Here is a 23,892-nt window from a genome sequence, read left to right on the forward strand (position 1 = left end):
TAATGTCAGCCCTACCTGATGGTGGGAATCTACATCTACCATTAACATCTTCAATATTTGAGCAATTCCGCTTCGCAACCAGGAAATTGGGTTTCCCCTTCAGGGGTTCTCGCAAGTTGTGCAGTTATCATTGTACCATTCATTCGTAATTTTTTGTACATTCTAGTTATTTTGTTAATAATTTTAATTTTACTAGAACTTTCCATTTAAAAAAAGCACTATTAATGCTTAGAATACTATAGTATATAAATAAGGTGTTTGTAACAAAAAAGTAATTTTATTATTGTATCAACTAGCATTTATTATTAGTACTAAAAGAATTAGTACTATTAGCGTTTTTTTGAAAAAAAAAATATATCTCACGTATTTCCGCTGTTTGATGCTTTCACTGTAATTGGGGCTGTTCCCACTATAGAACGCCAAGGAGTATTTTCTCCAATAACGTATTCTTCCTAACGCTTTTAGTGATATTTTCTAAACCTGAAAATAGAAAAATGCAAATTATTACATTTCTTACATTGCAAAATCATCCAAAAATCTCATATTAGGCGTATCGCACATTAACTATTAACTCTGAGTGAAATGGGGCAGAATATTCGTAATCTGCATGATCGAAAACATCGTATATTTCATCAAACAGACAACCATAGAGCAAGTTACAAGGAACAATTAAAAATCACCACCCGAAATTTTCAGAAAGTTCAAAAATACCTAAATTTTTAAAAATCGATATTTCAGTTATTTTTGACCGCAGCGAGCTCTGGTTTTCATGAACATATTCAACACAACGTATATTTTAAAAAATAATCAATCATGGGTGAGGTTATATGGAACCCTTAAAAATCGCCCCCGGAAAATTTGACAAAATTTAACAAGTATTAACCCTTAATTCACACTCGAAATTCACTCAATGTTATCATCTGCACATGATGTTCACTTTTTACAAGACGATGAATAACTGACAGAATAGCTTCGAACCGCAGCCCTTATGTAGTTGCTCCGCTTTCCTCTGATTGGCCAAAATAAAACTCTTTTTCATTGGAGAAAAATCTGCAACGAAAGTATCTCATTGGCTAAAATAAAACTATTTACTATTGGATCATAATAACAAAAGTGATTATCTCAGTTATTTCTCAGTGCAGCGAACTCTGGTTTTCATGAACATATTCAACACAACGGATATTTCAAAAAATAATCAATCATGTGTGCGGTATGAGGAACACTTAAAAATCACCACCGCGAATTTTGACAGTCCAGAAATACTTAAATTTTTAAAAATCAATATTTCAGTTATTTCTTACCACAGCGAGCTCTGGTTTTCATGAACGTATTCAACACAACGTATATTTAAAAATAGTCAATCACGGGTGAGGTTATAAGGAACACTTAAAAATCACCCCCTTGAATTTTGACAAAGTTCAGAAATAGTTAAATTTTTAAAAATCAATATTTCGGTTATTTTTCACCGCAACGAGCTCTGGTTTTCTTGAGCTCATTCAACCCGGCGTATTTTTCCAAAAATAATCAATCGCAGGTTAGGTTGTGAGGAACACTTAAAATCAGCACCGAAAATTTTGACAGTTTAACAAGTACTTACCGTTAATTCACACTCGAAATTCACTCAATGTTAACGTCTGCACACAATGTTCAGTTTTTACAAGCCGATGAATAAGTGACTGAGAATAGCTTCGAACCTCAGCCCTTATATAGTTGCTCCGCTTTCCTCTGACAGGTTAAAATAAAACTCTTTTTCATTGGAGAAAAATATGCAAGGAAAGTATCTCACTGGCTAAAATAAAACTATTTACTATTAGCTCATAAATAAGAAAAGTGATTGGCTCCAAACAAAAAAAAACGACTAAGTTATTAGCTAAATATTATCTAAGTTATATTTGACTGTCCAAAATTCATAAAATGCCCCATATCTCGAAAACGGTTAAAAATCTCCCATCACTTAAAACCCAATCACTCGTAGACGAAGCAACATATCGAGGAGATATTTCCACATTTAGTAATTGGTTATGTTACATAGGTATTCATTGTCTGCTATGTTTATAGTTAAAGATAGGGGTTGAAAAATGCTCCTAAAGAGGAAACAACCCTGCTATGTTTCGTAGTCTCATGTAATTCCTACTATGTTAAAATAGGGGTTGGAAAATAAGTCACTGCTATGCTTAAATAGGGGTGTACTCTCTGCTATGCTCGTAGTCTCAGTGTAATTTCTGCTGTTAAAATAGAGGTGGAACAAATACACCCCTACTGCTATGTTCGTAGTCTTGTAATTTCTGCTATGTTAAAATAGGGGTTGGAAAATATGCTCATAAAAGAGAACGAATACACCCTCTTAAAAAGTGCTCATAAAAGGGAATGAATACACCCCAGCTATGTTCCGTAGTCTTATGTATTCTCTGCTCTTCTATGTGTTCGTAGTCTCCATGTATTCTCTGCTATGGTAAAATATGGGGAGGAAAAAGTACGTAGTCTTATGTATTATCTGCTATGTTCAAATAGGGGTGGAACAAATACAGTTGTGTGTTCGGTACACCCCCTTTGCTATGTTACATAGGTGTTCATTGTCTGCTATGTTTATAGTTAAATAGGGGTTGAAATAGGGAACGAATACATTCCTGCTATGTTCGTAGTCTTATGTAATCTCTGCTATGGGTTAAAATAGGGGTTGGAAAATACGCTCATAAAAAAGAACGAGTCTACCCCTAAAAAGTGCTCATGTAAGAGATTGAATACACCCCTAAAAAGTGCTCATAAAAGAGAATCAATACACCCCTAAAATGGAGGTCGTAAAAGACCATGGGTGGACGATACGTGGGTCAAAGCGTATCGTGAGACACTGGAAAATTGAGTCCTTGATCTCAGGAGACCCTGGAAAAAGGCGATTTTTCAGCTACCGGGGGTCAGGTGACGCCACTCTATTCTTGACACAGTCCACATTCAGTAACATGTGAAGTTATTAAATAGAAACATGAACTGAACAGTGACCTACGTGTTTGAACGATCAACATATAATTAATACGTACTGCACAGATCTAATACGCACAATCAATATATCCAGTTGAAAGTACTGAAATAAAGAGAAAATTACTGTTTAAAACTTGAAATGTGAACCTGCTATTGGAGCTATGTTTCAGCAATATTACAACGTATCCTTTCATAATCTGCCTCGGTGCTCAAGGTAGCCCTCTGCAGTAGTCTGGTGGCTTGTATGTGAGCCTTTAGTGTACGGGGTCACGAATTCGATACCCGATGGGAGAGCCCTTGGAATGTTAACTGTCCTCAAAGTGTCTGTGTTCGTTTTCCTGTCGTTCTAGGTTAATACAGAAACGAGATAAGCGACTAAAACAAATAAAAACGTAGTACGAAGTAGTTAAGCTAGTTAATGAGGCACGTCCGTAAAGTCAGCTTTCTTTAAAAAACGAATTCTAAAATCGAAAGGCGTCAGATCGAGACAGCCGTTGAAAATTTCTTCTTTGTAACATATTGAACCATTTATTAAAAGTAAAAAAGCTCTAATTTAAAATGCTTATAATAACAAAATTATATGAACGTTAGATTTCAAAGCTGTGTCTCATTTATTAACCATGTATATAATTTACATATGTACAAATGGAGAGGCTAAAGTGAGGAAGTTAACATTGTGATAACTCGAAGAGATATCTCATGTGAATACAACCTAAAACTACACGTCCAAAGTGAAAACTATTCATGTTCCTGTTACCTATTGCAATATACATGTGTACAGGAGAGGGACAGAGATAGAGAGAGAGCGTGTGTGCGTACGTCAGAGGTAAAATATATATGCTAGTATTTTTAGTTAGTAACGTTAGCGTAATTCAAAATCTAAATCTCTATAAAGCGATTTGAACAATTATGTAAAAAATATGTACTGCATAAAATAGAATTAAATTCCAATTGTAGTAACCTAAAATATCTTACGTTACTTATTTATTTGTTTACAGAATGCATACTTGCTTTATACTTTATGACATGAGTGCTAGTTGTTGTAAGAAGTTTATAGTTGTGTTTATAGTTAAATCAATAGTTGCTATAAGAAGAAGTCTATCAAAACGAAGAGTATAATAAAGATTCTATTTGAAATGGAGTTTGTGTAAAGATCTAAGTATTAACTACTAAGTACTAAGTAAATTCATAATATAAAAACAACAAAGCCAAATCTTAGAATCAGCTCTTATAATACAGTCCATGAAGTGTTTTAACAATATATAGAATTATATGCATAAATAATTGGTCCTCCGGGCCGGTTGTGGCATTCAAGTCAAATCAACAATAAAGCATGCTCTTTTAAAGAAGTGAACGAAACAGTGGCAGTTACATCTCAGATTCAGTGACAAGGGTGAATGGTGTGACAATAACAAAAATAAAGTAATATAAATTTAATTTAGCATAACAAAAGAACAAGTGCCTGCGATAATAAAATCAGGTAGTGAATTGTGACAGTAACAAGAGGAAAGTGAGTCCTTCCTCGCCGTTTTACTTCTGTACAGTGTTTCCAAACGCACGTATTTTGCATATTCATCAAAATTAATTGTCTTAGACAATGTATAAAAGGAAACTTCAGAAACTTATCAAACAGAAAAGTAACATCAAAGGACAGCATATATTTATGGAGTTAGTACAAAGTTCGTTAGTACATTTAACGAAATACAAAATATAGGTGAAATTACAACGAGGCTTGACGGTTTAACAGAATTGCCGACAAAGTTTGACAACATTCAGACTACACTCGAATTAGAAGATGAAAGTAGTATTCAAGCGACTGAACGCGAAAATATTGAAGCTGGTATTGAAGTATTATAGTTTAAAGGCAAATATGCAACAATTAGTCAATGAACGTTCGAATGAACGGACATTCAAAGAAAATAATACACACACTACCCAGAATCATTCTGAGGAGAATAGCGCATATAATATAAAATTTCCAACTATTTCATGACCTACCTTTGACAGCAAGTACGAGAGTGGGTTAGCATTTTCAGAAAACTTTAAAGTTTAAACTTTAAATTGTTTCTTCATAGTAATTGTAAATTAGATCCTGTTCAAAAACTACACTACTTACTATCGGCACTTAAGGTAGAAACATTTGATCTGATAAGAAATCTTCCACTTTCGCAAGAGAACTATGATGCAGCATGGAAATCATTACGGGAAAGGTATGACAATAAACGAATGCTTGGAGGATCTCACACAAGGGAAATCTTACATATTCAAGCAATACACAAGGAAAATGCAAGGGACTTGCGTCAGTTCATAACCACATTTTGCAGCAATTTCCGTGCACTTAAAGCATTTAACTTACAAGTAACACTAGAAGAGGTATTATGGAGTCAATTGCTAGTTGAAAAATTGGATTTTAAACACGTAGAAAATGGAAATTAAAACAAAATAATTAATCTTTCCAGCCATTAGCAGAGCTTTCTTTTCTAGAATATAGATTGAGGCGCTAGAAAACATGATATCCAAAGGTAATGAGGCACACCAAGATGAAATTAAATTCCAGGGTAACTGTTGACCCAGAAAAGCACAATCTTATTACCGACAAATATCACACAATACGTCTTCTGTAAGCAAATGCAAAACCCTAGAACGATCGGGCTGGGTCTGTGAGACCCATCCACTTAAATTTTAAGTTTAATTTTCAACTTAAAGTTAGCGGTTTGAGTTCTAACTTCCTATACCTTACTAAAAGGATCGATAAGACACGCTAGTGTTGCAAACTTGTTTGATTTATTGTTACTTTCCTTTTAATAAAGCTCTAAACCTCGCGTGGGTCTGTCAGACCCATCCCGACCGTTCACGTAACTTTTTTGCCAGTGGTAAGAATCCTGTAAAAAGTTTACTTTTTTTATTAAGACTACCTATTCGACTTTTTTTGAGCGTGTATATACGAACAACATTCCAGTTGGTATTTTGAGCAACTTTAGAACATAATCGAACGAGAAACAGTTTCCGCGAGTAAAAGTCATAGAATTTTATATGATGATGAAAGTGAACTGGATGATTCCGATGCAGATCATGATTATGAATTTTTTAGTGACCATGATAGTAAGAGTGAGTACTGTGAAGAAGAGGATAAGAGTGGAGAATTTTTATCTACTGCCGCTGCTAAGAAAACTCCACCCAGTCCGCCATTAGATGACAATCTTGTTAACAATGAAAACTAAAAAAACTTTACCTTCTGGCATCCAGTACATTTCAACATAGGCGGTGCCTTAGGTTATGTTAAATAAACTTATAAGTTTCATTTATAACGTTGCTTATCTATAGCAACATGTAAGCAAGTATTCCTTTTTATATAATTTTCTAAAAAAGCTCATATAATTTACTGACAGCAATTTGTGAACAATTAGAAATATGTTTCTAAAAATAAGCGAAAACACCAATTTTGAGCTCAAATATTTTTTCTCCTTTAGAAATACTTGTAATTACATAGAAGTATGTTTCTATTTTAAAAAAATATTGATCAGAAATTAATTATACAGTATTATTTTCTTGGGTCTCTCAGACCCAGCCCGACTGTTTATGAAACTTTTTTCCGCCCGAACGTTGTAGGGTTAAAATATTTCAGAGTCCGTCGTTCATAAAGGCTGCATTGACAGAAAACATAGAACTGTCTTAAGAAAAACAGCCTTTGTTTCAATTGCCTACATCAATCTCACAGTTCACGTGAATGTCGGGCTAGTACATGTAAAAGAAAATGAAAAAAAGGCATAACACTCTCTTAATACAGACATTAAGGTCAATCAAGGATCGCTAAATAATATCACCAATGATAAAGAACAAGTACGTGACGAGGCATTAAATACCACAATTCAAATTCAATTGATAATACCAGTTCGAATCAAATCAAAATCTAAGGTTCATATCACGGTACAAGGGTTAAATATAAAACTCATGTGTTCTTAGCCACAGCGTTAGTGAACGTTAGGGACAGTGTTGGTCGAGTGCATACATATAGAGCGTTACTAGAGGGTGGGTCACAGTCGAACTTCATCTCGGAAAATATGGTAGAAATGTGTAAATTACGTAAAGAGAATGTACATGTCCCACTACAAGAAATAAATACCACGAGGGCTGAAATAACGCATATTACCTCTTTAGACGTTGAATCCAGAGTAAGTGAACATAAAGTAAGAATGTTATGTCCTGTATTGCCACGAATTACAAGTAATCTACATTCATCACAGTTTTCAACTCAAGAGTGGAACATACCCAATACTATAAGATTTGCTAACCCAACATTCGATATCCCAAATAAAATATATCTTCTAATTGGTGCAAAATTAGTATTAAATCTTCTGAGTCCAGAACGAGTTGTTCTTCATCACAGTCTTCCCACGTTGCGGAATACAGAATTAGGATGGATCTTGTCAGGACCAAAAAATCAATCGTCATCTGGGTAATAAAGTATCTTCACATGTTTCTCACGTACGTCTGACAGTGTAGATGAGCAGTTCCATCAATTTTGGAAGCTAGAAGAAGTCACGTGTCCTCTCTCAAATGAAGAAGCAGCATCTGAAGAGCATTTTGTTCAAAACACTTCAACAGGTCCAAGTGGCAGATTCATCGTTCACCTTTCTTTTCGCCCACAATAGGTGCAGTTAGGTAACTCTTTGAAAACAGCGACAACAAGACTTCAACATCATGAAATAAGATTCACAAAACAAACTAAATAGAGAAAGGAGTACATTTCCTTCATGCAAGAATATGAACAATTAGCGCACATGGAGCACGTAAAGGAAAATAAAACTACACAAGGGCCATACTACATTCCACATCATGCAGTCATGAAATTGGCAAGTACAACAACCAAACGAGTTGTAGTATTTGATTTTTCTGCGAAAACAACAACGGGGTTTCATTAGACATTATGCTATTAGTTGGACCAGCTATTCAACAGGATTTGCAATCAATCATTTTACGGTTCAGAACTCATCAAATTTCATCTTCAGCAGATATTCGAAAAATGTACGGGTTCATTGAAGGACATCCTGAAGATCAAAGGTATTAACATATTCTATGGAGAGAATCAACAGATCAGTCAGTAAAGGAGTACAAGCTGAAAACGGCCACCTACGACAGCTTCATCTCCATTCTTGGCAACGAGAGTACTTGAAGAATTAGCAACCACTGAACAGTTAAAATATCCCAAGGCATCCCAAATCCTGCGCAGAGACTTCTACGTAGATAACTGTTTATCAAGTTATAATAATCTTCATGAAGCGATACATTTGCAGTCAGATTATATAGCATTACTCAAAACAGGTAACTTGAATCCCTGGAAATGGTAATCCAACAGTGACATACTAATGGAAGAATTACCAATGGAATATAGAAAACAAAAGTCATCTATATTTTGTAAAGTAAAGACAACATCAAAACATTGGGAATCTTATGGTGTCCAAGCTCAGATTATTATCGTATTATTGATATCTTACAAATTTTGAGAGGAGATGCAGCGAACAATAAGTCAAAGTGTAACCAAACGTCAAGCAATATCTCACATTTCATCTATCTTTGACCCAATTGGGTTACTCTTTCCATAGTCATTGCATACAAAACATTCCTACAAAGGCTTTGGAAAGAAGGATTAAAGTGGGACGAGCAACTACCAGCTCATTTGCACAATCAATGGACACAATTTTGTAACCAATTAGATAATCTAAAACATATATCAAATCAGTCAGCTAGTCGTGGTAAAGAGAAACATAACTGACCTACAGTTACTTGGATTAGCAGATGCATCACAGAATGCTTTGGGAACATGTTTATATATACCTTCAGTAAATGACAAATGCAAAATATCGGTTCATTTACTATGTTCCAAATCTAAGGTAGCTCCTATAAAGCAAGTAACAACTCCAAGATTATAATTACGTGCTGCTCTATTATTGGCTTCATTAGTACACATAATAGTGGGAATTCTGAATCTGAACATTTCATCTATTCATCTACGGACTAATTCAACGATAGTACTGGCATGGCTAGCATCACCGGCCACTCGCTTGAAACAGTTTGTGTCTAATAGTGTAACAAAGGTCCAAAAATACACTAACAACAATAATTGGAAGCACATTTCCTCTTCAGAAAATCCAGCAGATATGATATATCGAGGTACAACAGTGCATCGACTGACACAAATACAATTATGGTGGCATGGACCTCCATGGTTGCATGAACCATGGTAATCAGTAAATCACAAGTATGGTAATGAGTAAAATGATTCCTCTTCCTTGTGAAAAATTTTGATTGTGCCAATCAATTGGGGGGGAAGGATATGTTGAGTTTTTTGTTATTCGTGTGTGTCAATTTAACTGACATATGTCTATCTTGCTAGTTGGAAACAGTGCAGTGTTGAAAACATACAGTGTGGAACCTCGGAGAAAAAGAAGGTTTCCTATCATTACAATCAAAATAGTTTGTACGCATCAAAACAATTCATTATCAGTTTAATCAGCATATTAATGCAAGCAGTTTATTAATTACTATACATATAAATGCAGCAGTTACTCAAGTACCAAACGTTTAATTATTTATATCATAGCAACGTATGTTGTATAAGGACTTGTTTACAACGAGACAATAGTGCAGGTAGTCATTATAACATAAATCATATTTTATATCTGTAATAAATTCATAATATAAAAACAACAAAGCCAAACTTAGAATCCACTTTTATAATACGGCCCATAAGATGTTCTAACAATACCTAAAATTATATACAACAGTTAGGTTCGTGATTTGGTATACCCATGTTATTTTCCTGGCAACATTGATTATCTTATGGAAAATAATTAATGATACTTATTTCTTTCGTATATTCTGTTGTGGATTTATGTCTAATGAATATATGACCATCTCTCTAGAGTAATATTCTTGCCTTGAAGAAATACATTCTGTCCACGCTTGTTTTTAAACATGTATGTAAGGGTAAAAAATAACGATGTCCTATAGAGATGCATTTTGCAAGCGTAAGTCCGTAGGATCATACCACGTGTGCTTCTTTTGTTCTTCTTCTAAAGAGTCAAGAATTGCATACTAATTATTTAGCACGGCTGGTAATTTTGACTATGAGGTGTCCGAGACAATGTTGATGAACTCGGCTTTCCATCGTTTTGGACGCTAAGAGAAAAATCGGGAAAAATAATTTGATATTTTTTAAACGGTTAAGAAGTCTTAGCTGCCCTGACAAAATTGTTCGTGATAGCTCAAACCTGCTTGAGATTCCTATAAGGGGCAAGCCACATCTCCAATGCCAAGGAATAAAGCTTAGTTTTCTTCGTTTTCAAATTAATCTCTGTCTTCAGAACTTCTAGTAATTCTTCAATTTGAAGGAACTCCTGAAAGTGGGAGGAGAATTACAAATATTACAAACAAAATAGCATACAATTTGGCTTTGCATACTCATACACTAAAAAGTAAATTATTTTACTTCATTTTAAATACAGTACAAATAATTTTAATTATTCATAAAGTCGAATCGGATTGATGTTGTCAACAGTGAGCACACAAATGATTCTATAAAATTTGTTTGGTTAGATAGGCATTAACTACATAATGGATCACAGTGCAGTTTGAAAGGGATGAAGAGTAATAAGTAACCACAAATATTTCTTTTATATTTATAAAACTTAACTTATAAAATAAGACATTGTAAGACCTTCATGATTAACCTATTTTCAAGTGCTTATCGATTTCGTGCAAAACATATAAAGGTTAATTCTACAATTAATTTTAAGGACCTAGTGTTCAGAGTGGAAACTGAAACACAAGTTCGGAAGACCGAACCCTTCCATTTCATGTCAAAACGCTCCAAAATATGCGTGTAGTATATTAAAGCTATCATAAGCAGTGTGTACTGAAACTCTTGTTACTGTTCTTTATTTTAAACTTAACCAAAGTGACTATCCTGTACTGAGTAGTAATCTACAATTTGCATAGAAATAAGAAATCTAACGTTTAAAGTTTGCATGCGACTTCGCATATTCGTTGTCTCATTTTTTGAATGCATATTAATTTAAAATGCAATCCAAGACATTTGTTCGTTCTCTAAATGTTTATTCTGTGAACATTTTAATATACATTACGTGTTATTTCTTTATTTCTGAAGTTCATTAAAGGTGAATTGTAATTTTTCTTCATAATACTTGTAAATTTCTTAATGAAAACACAATAATTCGTAGGAAACCTACTGCCAACAAATGAACCTCTTGGAACTATTGAGTCATTTTTCTCCTACCATCAAAAGGGTTTTCATCTTACGCCCGCTTATATTGCGTTGGACTCGTAAAACTAACACAGTTTTGAAGTACACCGTGTTTCAAAAGGATATATGTATTTCGAATACATATATTTATTAAACTTTAAGACATAGGAATATGAAATTTAACACTCATACTTACGATACTCTCAAGTTCAAAATACAGATGTTCGGTATGTCGTCCATCAGCGACAAGAAACAATATCACATCGATACTAAAAGTCCTCCCATACTAGGGCAAGCATGTCCTACGTCACTGATGTTATGGCAGTATGGATCCTGTTCTTCAACTCCTCCAGGTTCTGTGGGAGTGGTGGTACTTAAACGTTGTCATAAACGAAACCCCACAGGAATAAATCACAGGTTGCATCTCCGGTGACCGTGGAGGCCAGCTGAGATATTCTAAATCACCAGCTCCTTGACGGCCAATCCAACGGTCCATTAGAGTCTCATTGAGATATTCAAGCACTTGGCGATTCCAGTGAGGGGGGGGGGCAAGTCTTGGTGAAAAATGAAGTTGTCATCGTGCAGCCTTGGAAACAACCACTATTGTAACATAGCCATATACGGCTGACTGTTAATTGTGTTTCCACTAAAGAAGAATGAGCCGTAAACATCGAGATATCGCACAAAACACATTGACTTTGGCGGATTCCCGTACATGTTCAATGACGGCATGTGGGTTCTGTAGGCCCCAAATTCGAACATTTTGTTTGTTTACCGGACCAGTGTTGTACAAAAGTGTTATCATTGTCAATAGCATCCAGAATCTCGTTACAAAATGCCACACGTTTGCGTTTGTCATCAGGATGCAGATAGTCATACGCACGATGAATTCATGAAATACTACAATGACACTAATCTCTAATTTACGATTTTTACTGCATCGAAGCTTCCACAGTCTTAATATGCATCCATATATCCAAACATATTGATTGTTCCTGTGTATTTTAAAGCAGTGTTCGGATAATCAGTACCTATTGTATTTCTAAGATATAGCTTTTTAATTTCTGTGAAATGTGGTCTTTCTGTCACCACGGCATGGCTCGTCCTCAGGTTGTGGAACGAAGAGAAGGCCTTCAGACATAGAGGTTAGCTACGAATATATTGCATAAACAGTCGCGGACAGATGACAAGGGGTGATCCTCCAGCTTGGGGATTTAGTGTGGAGTGAACAACCTTATCCTGAAAAAAGAAACTTTGTTCAGATATATTAGCAGAGTTCTTAGATTAGAACTATTAACTTGACACGAACTCAGCAAAGTAAATTCGACATGAGATTTGAAACATGGAATATAAGAAGTCTCTATAGGATAGCCGCGCTACAATTTGTAAGGAATGAGTTTAGAAATAGAGGATGGACCTAGTGGGATACCAGGAACTTAGATGAGAAGAAAATAGAGGAGTCCAATCGGGAAATACTACGTTCTTTTAAGAGGAACGAATTAAAATTACCAACGGATTAAAATTACCAATCTTTTACTTCTCTTAATGGTCGGTGATGTAATATTTTATTTCAAATGCACATGCCCCAACATAAAATACCGATGACGAGAAAAAGGACAGTTTTTTACGAAAGAATACATGAAAATTCTGTTAGGCCATTTCAATACGAAGGTGGGACGAGAGGGTATTTTTAAATCGATTATAGGGAATAAATGTCTGCATAAGAAAGGTTGTACTCATGAACTTCGCAACATCGAGAAACCTTATCGTGAAGATTACAAAATTTCCACATCGCGACATTCATAAATATACTTGGATTTCATCAGATTAAAAACACACATAATCAAACTGATCACGTTTTAGTAGACAGAAGAAAACAGTCTAGTACAACTAATGTTCAGTTATTCAGAGAGCTGATTGTGATACTAATTACCACCTGGTAGCAGTGATAATAACTGATACTATCGTTGAATAAAGGAAATATTCAATGTCTGAAAACGGAGGCGGTTTAATTTAAAGAAATTTGAGGACAGTCAGGTGAGATGGGAGCCAGATTAAAGTGTCAAATAGATCCTCGATTTTTAGAAGGTTCGGAGCGCACTAGTGTTCAGGATGCTTCGGTGAAATTAGATATAACTTTACAATTTCAGCAAAAGAAAAATTGGAGCACACAGAGATACGTAGGAACAAACTATCGTTCATCCAGGAATGCACTAAAGTAGCAGAGAAGAGAAAATAGAAGAAACAGAGTTGGCTAATAAATCGGAACAAAATAACTACATAAAATTTCATTGCCATCTGGCGGAAAACTTCCAATTTTTTTTAAAAAGGAACGCTGTTTTTGAAAGCTAAAATTAATTAACTTGAAGATAATAATAAAGAAAACAAAAACAAAAACCTTCGGGACATGTATAAGGGTAGCAACGAATTTAAGAAAGCATATCAACCTCGTGCTTATGTATTAAAGAAAGCCAACGAAACAGTTCTCACTGATAAGGATAGCATCTTAAATAGATGGAAAAATTTCTTTAACTATTTGCTTAACACATAGCCAAAAACTAATGTTCGTTAAGAAAGTGAAATGCACACAAAACAATCATATATTTCAGAACCTAACCAGATAGAAATAGAAATAGCTATTAGAAAACTAAAGAAACACACCTCTCTGAGTGTGGACGAAATTCTGGCTGACTTAATTTTAGCTGGAGGGGGAAAATTGTACAGCAAGATACGCAAATCATTCCCCTTATCTGGAACAAAGAAGAATTACCACAAAAGTGAAAAGAATCAACCATTGTTTCAGTTCAGAAGAAAAGCAACACAACTGATTGTAATAATTATTGAGGCATTTCTCTTCAACAACATTTGTAATAATTATTGAGGCATTTCAACATCCAATAAATTCTCCACATTCTATTAGAAAGATTGCCTCCACACGCACATGAAATTATTGGAGATTATCAGAGCAGATTTAGGTAAAATCGATCAACTATCGACCAGATATTAACCATTCGACTGTTACTTGAAACGAAGTGTGAAAACTATATCCTGCACATCAGTTATTGACTTTAGACTTGGATAGGAGGGAAACATTGAACAACATGCTTACAGAATTTCGAATGCGAAAAAAGTGAATTAAGATTAATTGCATATGTTTAAATTAATCCCAAAGTAAAGTTCGAATAGTGAAATTCTCGTTCACGAGCTTTAACGTTGAGACTGGCCTAATACAAGAAGATGCGTTGTCATCATTACTATTTAACTTTGTTTTAGACAACACTATAAGAAAAATCAAAGACAGCAATCAGGTCCTAGAGCTGAATTGTATTTACCAGGTTAACGCGTATGCTGATGATGTAAATTTTATAGGGGATGTTAGAACAATAAAAACTAATGCAGAAATCTTAATTAACGCTTGCAGGGACATAGGCTAAGAAGTAAATGAGGAGAAAACTAAATACATGGAAGTTTGTCGGGATCATAATACTGCATTTTATGGATGCGTTGAAATACCAGATAATGTTTAATTTCTACAAAGTGGATACTTTCAAATATATAAAATCATTATTGTTAGACCAAAACCATAATCACTAAAAAATTTGATGTCAACTGAAAGCAGTGATTTCGTTGTCATTATTCAGTTAAAAATCTTTTGTTGTTGCGAATTCTGTTGAGGAATTTGTACTTTAAAATATAAAACGTAAACCATGCCTGATGTGCTGTAAGACTGCGAAACATTATCACTAACTCTGATCAAAAATCGCAAACTGAAAGATTTGAAAACAAGAAACGAACTCCAAGAGGAACGGGAATGAGAAATGGCGGAAGCTTCATAACGAGGAACTGCATAATGTATACGTTTACCAAACATTGTTAGGGTCTAGTAGAGTCAAATAGGCAAGTCATGTACCTAGAATGGAAGAAATTAGAAACGATTTCAAAGCTCTGACTGGAAATTCAATTAGGAAAACGACCATTAGGAAGACAGAGGCGCAGATGGGAGGACAACATTAAGAGATTGGAATATAAAGTAGAAGCTGAGTACAGTTGGCTAAGGACAGAAATCATGGAGAGCTTCGGCAAACGTGGCACTGAACCTTCAGTGTCCATAGGCAATAGAACTACATTAAGTTGTTGATATATTTATCTTCTTTTTATTTGACAGAAATGCTGTTACAGGAACTAAAAAGTTTTTCTCTAGTAAAGAGGATTTTGATTCGAGGTTCTCACAAATTAGCTATTTATGTTAATACTGAAAAAATTGCTGGTGATTTTGATATAAAATGGCACCCATGCTTTCTTTCAAAGTCTGTACATAAGATTATATATATATATATATATATATATATATATATATATATATATATATATATATATATATATATATTCCCAGGCCACATATAGCAGGAAGTGGAATTTGTGTTTTAAATGCATTCCACGTGTAACTTATAAAAATGATTCATGGCTTCCTGAAGTACTTAATGTTTTTTTTCGCATGTTGAAAAGACTTTTAACTACTTGTTTCCAACCGTGGCGCACGTAGCCCCAGAATGTTAAATTACAACCTGAGACCACGTGTACTACCGGGGGATGCTACTCTTTTCGAGACAGTCCTCAGCTCTATTTAGTATGAAGTGAAATTCCTAATATTTAATCATTATAATTATATACGTTCTTTACTGCTTAGTAAAATATTCCCTGTCTAAAGCTCACTCAAGTTGATTGTAGGGAGATGAATGGATATTTTCGTTGTCATCACAGGGTTAGCTCAAAAACTGTCTGTCAACATTCTTGTCTACTTTTAGGTACCTATATCATTAAATTCCAACGTGTCCACAACAGAAGGTTGTATAACAACACATGTTCTGATGGAATCAGAGAGTGAAATTTCTAGTAATATAAGTGATTAGTTTTTTTAATTGAGATGCTGATGCAGACTTTGTACTGAAACATCGGAAAGATCTTCCAAAAATGATGTTGCACCACCTGGAAACAACACTATTATTTCTGATGTGGCTGATGTTAATAAAACCAATTCCCATATTTGAGTGTGGAAGTCATTTAAAGGTACAAAGCAGATCTTCAATGTAACCCCTTGCAATGTTGGTATTGATCAGCTAGTTAATGATCAGTTGAGGGGGAATATCTCCTTATATGGGTTTCAAGAACTTTCTTAGTGATGATAAAGTATCCCAATTAGTATCCGGAAACGGTCATCAAAACCTCCCTATGACAAATATTGCAAAACCAAAATCAAGGTGACTGACCTGAGTAAATATAAATGAACAAAACCTTTCCAACAGTATTCCAGAAGATGTGTCTGAGGTTTCAGGTACAAAGTCTGGAACATGATCTGAAACATCAGAAAAAAATCTTATATCACTAGAAACCCTTACTTCTTGATTCCGTCAGAACATTGGCTGTTTTATAACATATTGTGGACAGGTAGCAACTGAATGACTGCGATCACTGGAAGGAAAAAATGTTGGCATTGTTTTCGATGCTATCTCTGCGATGACAACAAAAATATCCTTATACCTCCTTATAACTTGCTTGAGTGCACATTATACAGTGAATGATCGACTAAGCAGTACAGAACATATGCAATTATAATGATTAAATTTTAGAAATTTGATTTCATACTAAACAGAGATGAAAACAATGCGAGAAAGTGTAGTGTTCATTGGTGGTACAATGGCCTCATAATACAAGTCTACATTCTGGGGCCATTTGTAGCACAGGTGGACACGTCCACAGGAACGCTAATAGAAGGCCAATAAAAAAGAAACAAAAACATATATTTACACTTACCGCACTCTGATCACGGTAATATTTTTAAATATTAATCTGGCCCAACGATGACAGTCACACAAAACCAGCTTGGCAGCGAGAGTGCTAGTACAACAACATGTGGAATGTGTATGCCGAAGCTCCACCACAACTCAATAAGAATGTCTTCAGTTGTTGAGTAATAACGGTAGAAGCCTTCGGTCGTTAATGTAGGTCTATTGAATTCTCCCCTTCTGTCTCCAGACCAGAACTAATGGATACATTACATTTGTTGTGTTCGCTATTCATTCCAACAATGTCAACGACTGGGAACAAAATATTTATATTTCATGTTCAAATCTTGGTCATAACTAAGGTATTCTTGAACGGTTTCTCTCATTTGTGACCCTGTGTTACTGTCGATGGCTGATACTTTGAATACATTTTGTGATTTGCCCGATGAAGGTTATTTTTGTCTTTGTTCAGTCAATATATATACAGATGGTGATCAGAAAAATGGAAACAATTGCAGTTGGCAACACGTCAGATGTATGGGTTGGCAGTGGTGTCCTGGCGCACGCAGCGCCGGACCGCTAGTGGTGATGTGTTAGGTCGGTCTCCATATTACGTCAGGCGCAGTGGAACAGTAGTGTCTAGTGGCTGCAGCAGACGGAGGTAGTGTAAGATGGAAGTCCTCTCAGATTTTCAAAGAGGGCAAATTGTTGGTGCGCGGTTATGTGGAGTGAGTGTGACGGCAGTGAATACTGTGTTAGGTGTGTTGCGTGGGACAGTGTCGAAGGTGATGACGGCCTACACAACACACGGGAAAACCACATCGGATAGCGGAAGAGTGGGCGGAAGAAAATCATGAGTGACAGGTCACGCCGGGTATTAAAGCGCATTGTCTCGCAGAACCATCGTGCCACTGCGGAATAAGTGACAGAGAAACTCAATCAGCACCTCCCCCACCCTGTTTCGACAATCACAGTCCGCCGTGAATTACATGACATGAACTTACGGGGTCGTGTTGCACGGGCCAAACCGCTTATCAGGAACCATAACGCTTTCGCACGCCGCAAATGATGCAACTTGGACCGTAGAGGACTGAAAACGTGTGTATGGTCGTATGAGTCATCCTTCACCCTATTCCCAACCACGGGCCGTGTTTATGTGTGGAGAACGCCCAAAGAAGGTTATGATCTGCAGTGTCTCCGCCCAACTGTGAAACATGGCGGCAGCTCGGTGATGCTGTGGGCCGCCATATCATGGTTTTCATTGAGTCCTGTGGTCACACTTAGCGGACGAATCACTGCCAACGATTATGTCGCAATTTTAGGAGACCACTTGCATCCTATGGTCCGGATGTTGTTCCCGGACAATGACACCATCTTCTAGGAAATTAATGCACCCATTCACACAGCTGGCGTTGTTGCAGCGTGGTTTGAGGAACATCGGGATAAGTTCAACACCTCCCCTGGCCCGCCCAATCCCCAGATCTCAACATAATTGAACATCTGTGGTCCGTCTTGGAAACACGACTCCGGCGACGATTTTCACCTCCATCCTCTCTCACAGAACTGGCTGATGCCCTGCACGAGGAAAGATGTAAAATTCCACTAGTTACCATTCACGACCTCTATGCCTCCATCCCACGCCGCATCAAGGCTGTTGTGAAGGCGAAAGGTGGCCCGACACCATATTAATCTGGTAAGTTGCAATTTCGTTCAGGTGTTTCCATTTTTCTGATCACCATCTGTATATATATATATATGAGTGTGTGTGTGTCTGTAAGTTTATTTGTGCTGTGTCGAATCTCTTAGCATTTTTCGGTTTCATACATGCTATAATTTAGGAAAACAAATAAGAAGGAAAAGTTACTAGTTGTAACAATCCGGGAGAATCTTTGATTCAAGTCAAAACATATTTTTCTACTGAGATTCAACGAACTAGAAATGTTATACGTAATATTTAAATTCCAATATACTAGCTTGTTAACGGAATATAGTCATACAGAATGCTTTGTCCAGTAATAGAGAAGTTATGATGAATTTTAATTTCAGAATATTAACAATATAATCAATTCTATATATTTTAATACATAATTTCTTAATGAAAGACCGCTGTATAGAATTTATATTGTTGAATCGAAACAAAGTGTATTTATTTGATTTTTATTTCTAATCTAATCAGAAATATGCAAGTCAGTGTAATTGTAGATTTGCTACGTAAAATGTTTCGACACATTTTATGTTTAATACTATCTTTTAATTTAGGAATACAGGTTACAACACCGCACGCGACGTCTAGTCTTTTTATATATAGAAATAGTAAGGAACACATTGTAAGATTCTTTGGTGTGGACAAAGACACAAACATAATATTAAAGCATAGCTGCTGTTTGACGTCAACGTGCATACATTTAAATTTTAAAAAAATAAATGCGTAATATTTTGTAATGCTTTAGTAGCTATGATTTAATAATCGATTGTGGAATATTAGTTACAATAGTTCAAAAATTAAAGAAAATAACGTAGTAACAATTTAATCAAAATAGCTTTCGTCTTCTGTTACTCACCTTTGAAGTTGCTATGGTAACAATAATTGAAACATATGATGAAATGAATGTTACTATCCGCCAGTTGTACCACGCAGATAAAAAACTATTATTTATTCAATAAACTTATTACTGGCAATTGGCACATGTTTCTGCTTACTAGTCACCAAAATAAAATATTCCTTACACAGTTGTATACCTGCCTCTATAAATTTACATTTTATTTTTACTCCATGCCCTAATATATCAATATTATTAATACGTCCCAATTCTGCGGAGTAATAGTTTTGTTCTTGTAGAAGTACAGAAGTACGGAGATAACAGAGACTGTTTAAGGTTGAAAGTAAACAATTTCTGTGTTTTGGGAAATCGTAATTTTATGTACATATCCTCGCTTCTGTTGGTATAATTGAAACAGATTTGTTTACTATTAGTTTTCAGTGCTTTGCATATTAATATCTAAAGGTATGGGTTATTTTTAGCATATTATTTTATTAATATTTATTATCTTAGCTTTCCCAAATTGTCCAATTTACTTGCTTAACAACGCTAGCGCTTACGTACATACAAAACTAATAATGTTTGTATTAACACATTAAGACCAGATATCAATCCTATCTTTTCAGAATAACTCATTTTTGGTTTGATAGCAATTACAGAACATAATCTATTCAATTTTTTAATACACTATTCTTTTGGGTTGTAGCGAGATACCAGAGTCCAGAGATTGTGAGTCCTATTGAAGGTTAGGAGCAATATTGACTTAAGAAGTTTATTATGACTTATGTGGATCTACTAGGTTTATAAACTTATATATGATGTAAACATATTTAATGTACCTATATCTAATTCAACTTATCTGTGTTAATTACTATTATGTTGTTATTTTATTCATCACTATAGATAAAAAGATAAATGAAGCTAATTGCTCTTGCTTGCCGTCTTGCAATGAAGAACACTATGATTCAACACATTCCTTTTCTGATACGATGAGGTGAGTATCTTAACCATGGAATTATTTTAGTTTTTCTATATATTTATAATTCAAGTTTTGAAATAAGAATATCATTATTTAATACGTATTTTATGCCGATTATATTTAAAATGATAAATTTCTAAAACACTTAGTTTTATTTCACTATTATTTTTGAAACATATTTTATCTCTTGATACCTTAAACAGCATGTAACGTAAAAAATTAGTGAACGAAATGCTGATTGCAATATATTTGCTAGCATTCTTAACTTGATTTAATCCAATATAGAAGGTAAACAACCACTAACTTATGAAAAATTTCTTGCGATATATATCTTCTTCTAAATTAACTTTAGTACAAGTTAAATGTTAAGCAACAATATAATTTATTGACCAGTTGCCAATTAATTGTAAACATTTGCGAACACGCAATGATGCGTTTAGTGGTATTTAATAAACTACGTCCTAAAGATCAGGGTGCATGTACTACTTAGACTATTAGGGCGTTATTCAGAGAGAATTCGTTAATCGAAGGTTAGTCACAGACTAGTAAGCAGGGATACTAATTCTTTACTAAGGAAGTTGCACTTTTTGGTATTCAGAGTCTACTTTGAGTGCAACTAAAATGATGATTTGGGTATGATTAACTTATATAACTCCAATGCATCGGATGAGAAAAATAAATGTGGCAAGTACGGAAAAGTAGATCAGCGCATGCGTAATCTGCAAAAATTAAAACACATGAAATACGAAATACGAAATGTTGTGTCACACCGTAAATAGTGGGTAAAAGATTAGCCTCTGCTCTAGATTAATTAGACATATGTGATTAACTTCTTGAAATACTACTCCTCATCAGAGATTCTGAATACAATTTTAATAACCATCCGTTAGTCAATCCCGTAGTATGGTGTTAATAAGACTTCGAAACGACTCTGCATAAGGCCTTTAATTACTAGTATTTCTCCGGCAGGTATTAAGAAAATATCTAAATTTATAATTGTAGTTTTAAGAACAATTTGGACGAACAATTGATAGTAGTTGAAAAGTAGACCTGAGTGTATAACTTACTTATTACACTTTCTTATAAAGTTTATAATCACAAACTCTTTCAATGTGTATATATGGTCTGACACTAGTGTTGAAGTAAAAAAATTGAAATTTCTATTCGAGAAATATGTTCTTGCTGCGTATCGTCTTCGTTGAGAAGGGAGTCACACTCAAAGGGAACTATCCTATCATTAATTATAATAGCTTCATGTGAATTCTCTTTCCTTTCAGTTTTTAATTTCGCAATCCTACATGCAAGTGGACGGGAGGTACAGTATATTGGGGAAGTAAACCGATAAACGTCTTCCACAGACGGAAGTGTGAAACCTAAGGGCAAATGAATATTACGCATGTTAGATCACATCATGTTGCTTAGATTGTTATTATTTGAACCATACATACAAATTAGTGATGAAGTATGTTAAGTAAATAACAGAAATAAGCACACAATTTGAATAACGAAATTATAATTTTATGCTGTAAAATAACACACACTAAAGTTAGTGCGACTGATTATTCCTCCTGACATAAAGAATTAGAAAACGATATGTAAAAGTATGTACGATCACATGTACAGTTCCTTAACAACACTAGTGCCGTTGGTGACTGCTCCATTGTTGTTGGCAGATCTTAACATACTGTGCTGTCTTTCCACAGCATCTCAAAAATGCTTGGTGGGAGGTTGGGGACCTACAAGACTGGAATGTTCTTTTTTTAAGAGCTAAATTATCTGCCTTTTTTCATTCTGTTGCACATTATAATCCATGAAGTTTCTTTGGGGCCACTATACATCTGAAGAGAAAGAGTACAATGTAACAATAATGCTGATTTGTGAGTGCACTACAATCAAAAATATACGCCCGGGAATGACTCGAGGCACTTTTACTGGGCGTTCTGCTGCGGAGCGAAAGATTGAAGTATCTTTGCTATTGCACCCGCTTTTTGACGTCAATCTGTCTTTCTATAATTAACAATATAAGGACGGTCCCTTGCTGTAATTGACCGTCAGTTAAAAATTTAGCCCTTCCCACAATATTTTTTTCTGTGAATAGGACTGTTCAACACCAACATGAAACAACAGTGGGCCTTTCCGAACTCCTGCCCCACACTAATGAGGTTTTAGCCTTCTTGCTGTTCCCCATCAATACTTCCTTGTGCGAGGTCACAAAATAACACAACCAACTCTCTTATCTTACGACGGCTTTGACAGACACGCACTGTTTTGTTCATTTCTTTAAACTGGCTCCTATTGAAATCTAATAGACAATCAGTACTACTGTTCCGCTGAAGTTACTCTGTGCAGCATGCTGCTCCCTGTGTACTTTTCGAAGTCCTATAACCAGACATTGCCGGACTTCAACTCATTTGAATAGACCAGACAATAGTTTATTTTACTTTGTTTATATTATTTATTTTCCTTCATTAAATAACGCATACTTGCCCTGGTTTAGTTTCTCTTCTACTCTAACAATTAATTTGATTTTATATAATCGATAGATAATTTTGAATGTGAATACCGTTAACATTTTCAAAATATTAATTAGTAGAACTTAAAAACGTTTTTCACGTTACACACCACAAAGTGCTCAATTGAATCAAAGAGATTCATCACTAAACTTATTGCTATTTCTAAGTTTCCAAAAACAATTGAACTCGCCTTGCAGCCAAGAATTAATTAATTTTTTTTGCATATTCTAGAAGACGATTATCTTGTGTTCAGCTTATTACTGCATCAGAATGGTCGAAGTCTTGTAATACGCATATGAGAGTATCGCTCACCTATGACAGTTACATCTCTAACGGTGGTTTTACTTTAACACCACTTGCTATTGCTACACTACTTGTTATTGCTACACCAGTTGCTATTGTAACACTACTTGCCATTCGAATCTCATATTTTTAATTCATTTACATATAGATTTTGGTTCGGCAAATATTTTAATGTCGCGTTAATTCGACGCTACCATTCAATCAATTCTCGGGCATATACTGGGACTACTTCCTGCACTTCTATAATCTATAACATTACATTTGCAGAAACAGAACCCAGTCTACTTTTTTAGCACATTCGACACATTTTTGTGGATGTCAGCAGATACCGTTTATATGTAGAAAGAGACACATATCTAATGATTCCATACAGCCAGCAAAAACGGATACAGTAGCTGTCAGCTATGCTGTTAATTTTCGTTAGATCAATGCAGAGCATAACAATAGTTTACACGTCCTCAACGTTCTTTCTAGATACTTTCTAATGTTGATCATCATTACTTCAATCTTAGACACTACAACTCACAGTATTCCA

The 23,892-nt window shown here is 35.1% G+C and overlaps 1 protein-coding gene across 1 annotated transcript in view; it reads left to right on the forward strand.

Moving 5' to 3' along the window:
- The window catches only part of LOC145682245 (uncharacterized), a 198,096-nt gene extending 176,271 nt beyond the window's left edge, over positions 1-21,825 (forward strand). The window contains exons 8-9 of the mRNA XM_081753828.1: positions 20,466-20,556; positions 21,819-21,825. Of these exons, the coding sequence (XP_081609954.1) occupies positions 20,466-20,556; positions 21,819-21,825 (98 nt within the window). The remainder of the gene's footprint in view (positions 1-20,465; positions 20,557-21,818) is intronic.
- Positions 21,826-23,892: the final 2,067 nt, after the last annotated feature.

This window comes from Thermobia domestica, chromosome 3 (genome assembly GCF_964235325.1).
Source record: "Thermobia domestica chromosome 3, izTheDome1.hap1.1, whole genome shotgun sequence".
Classification (NCBI taxonomy): domain Eukaryota; kingdom Metazoa; phylum Arthropoda; class Insecta; order Zygentoma; family Lepismatidae; genus Thermobia; species Thermobia domestica.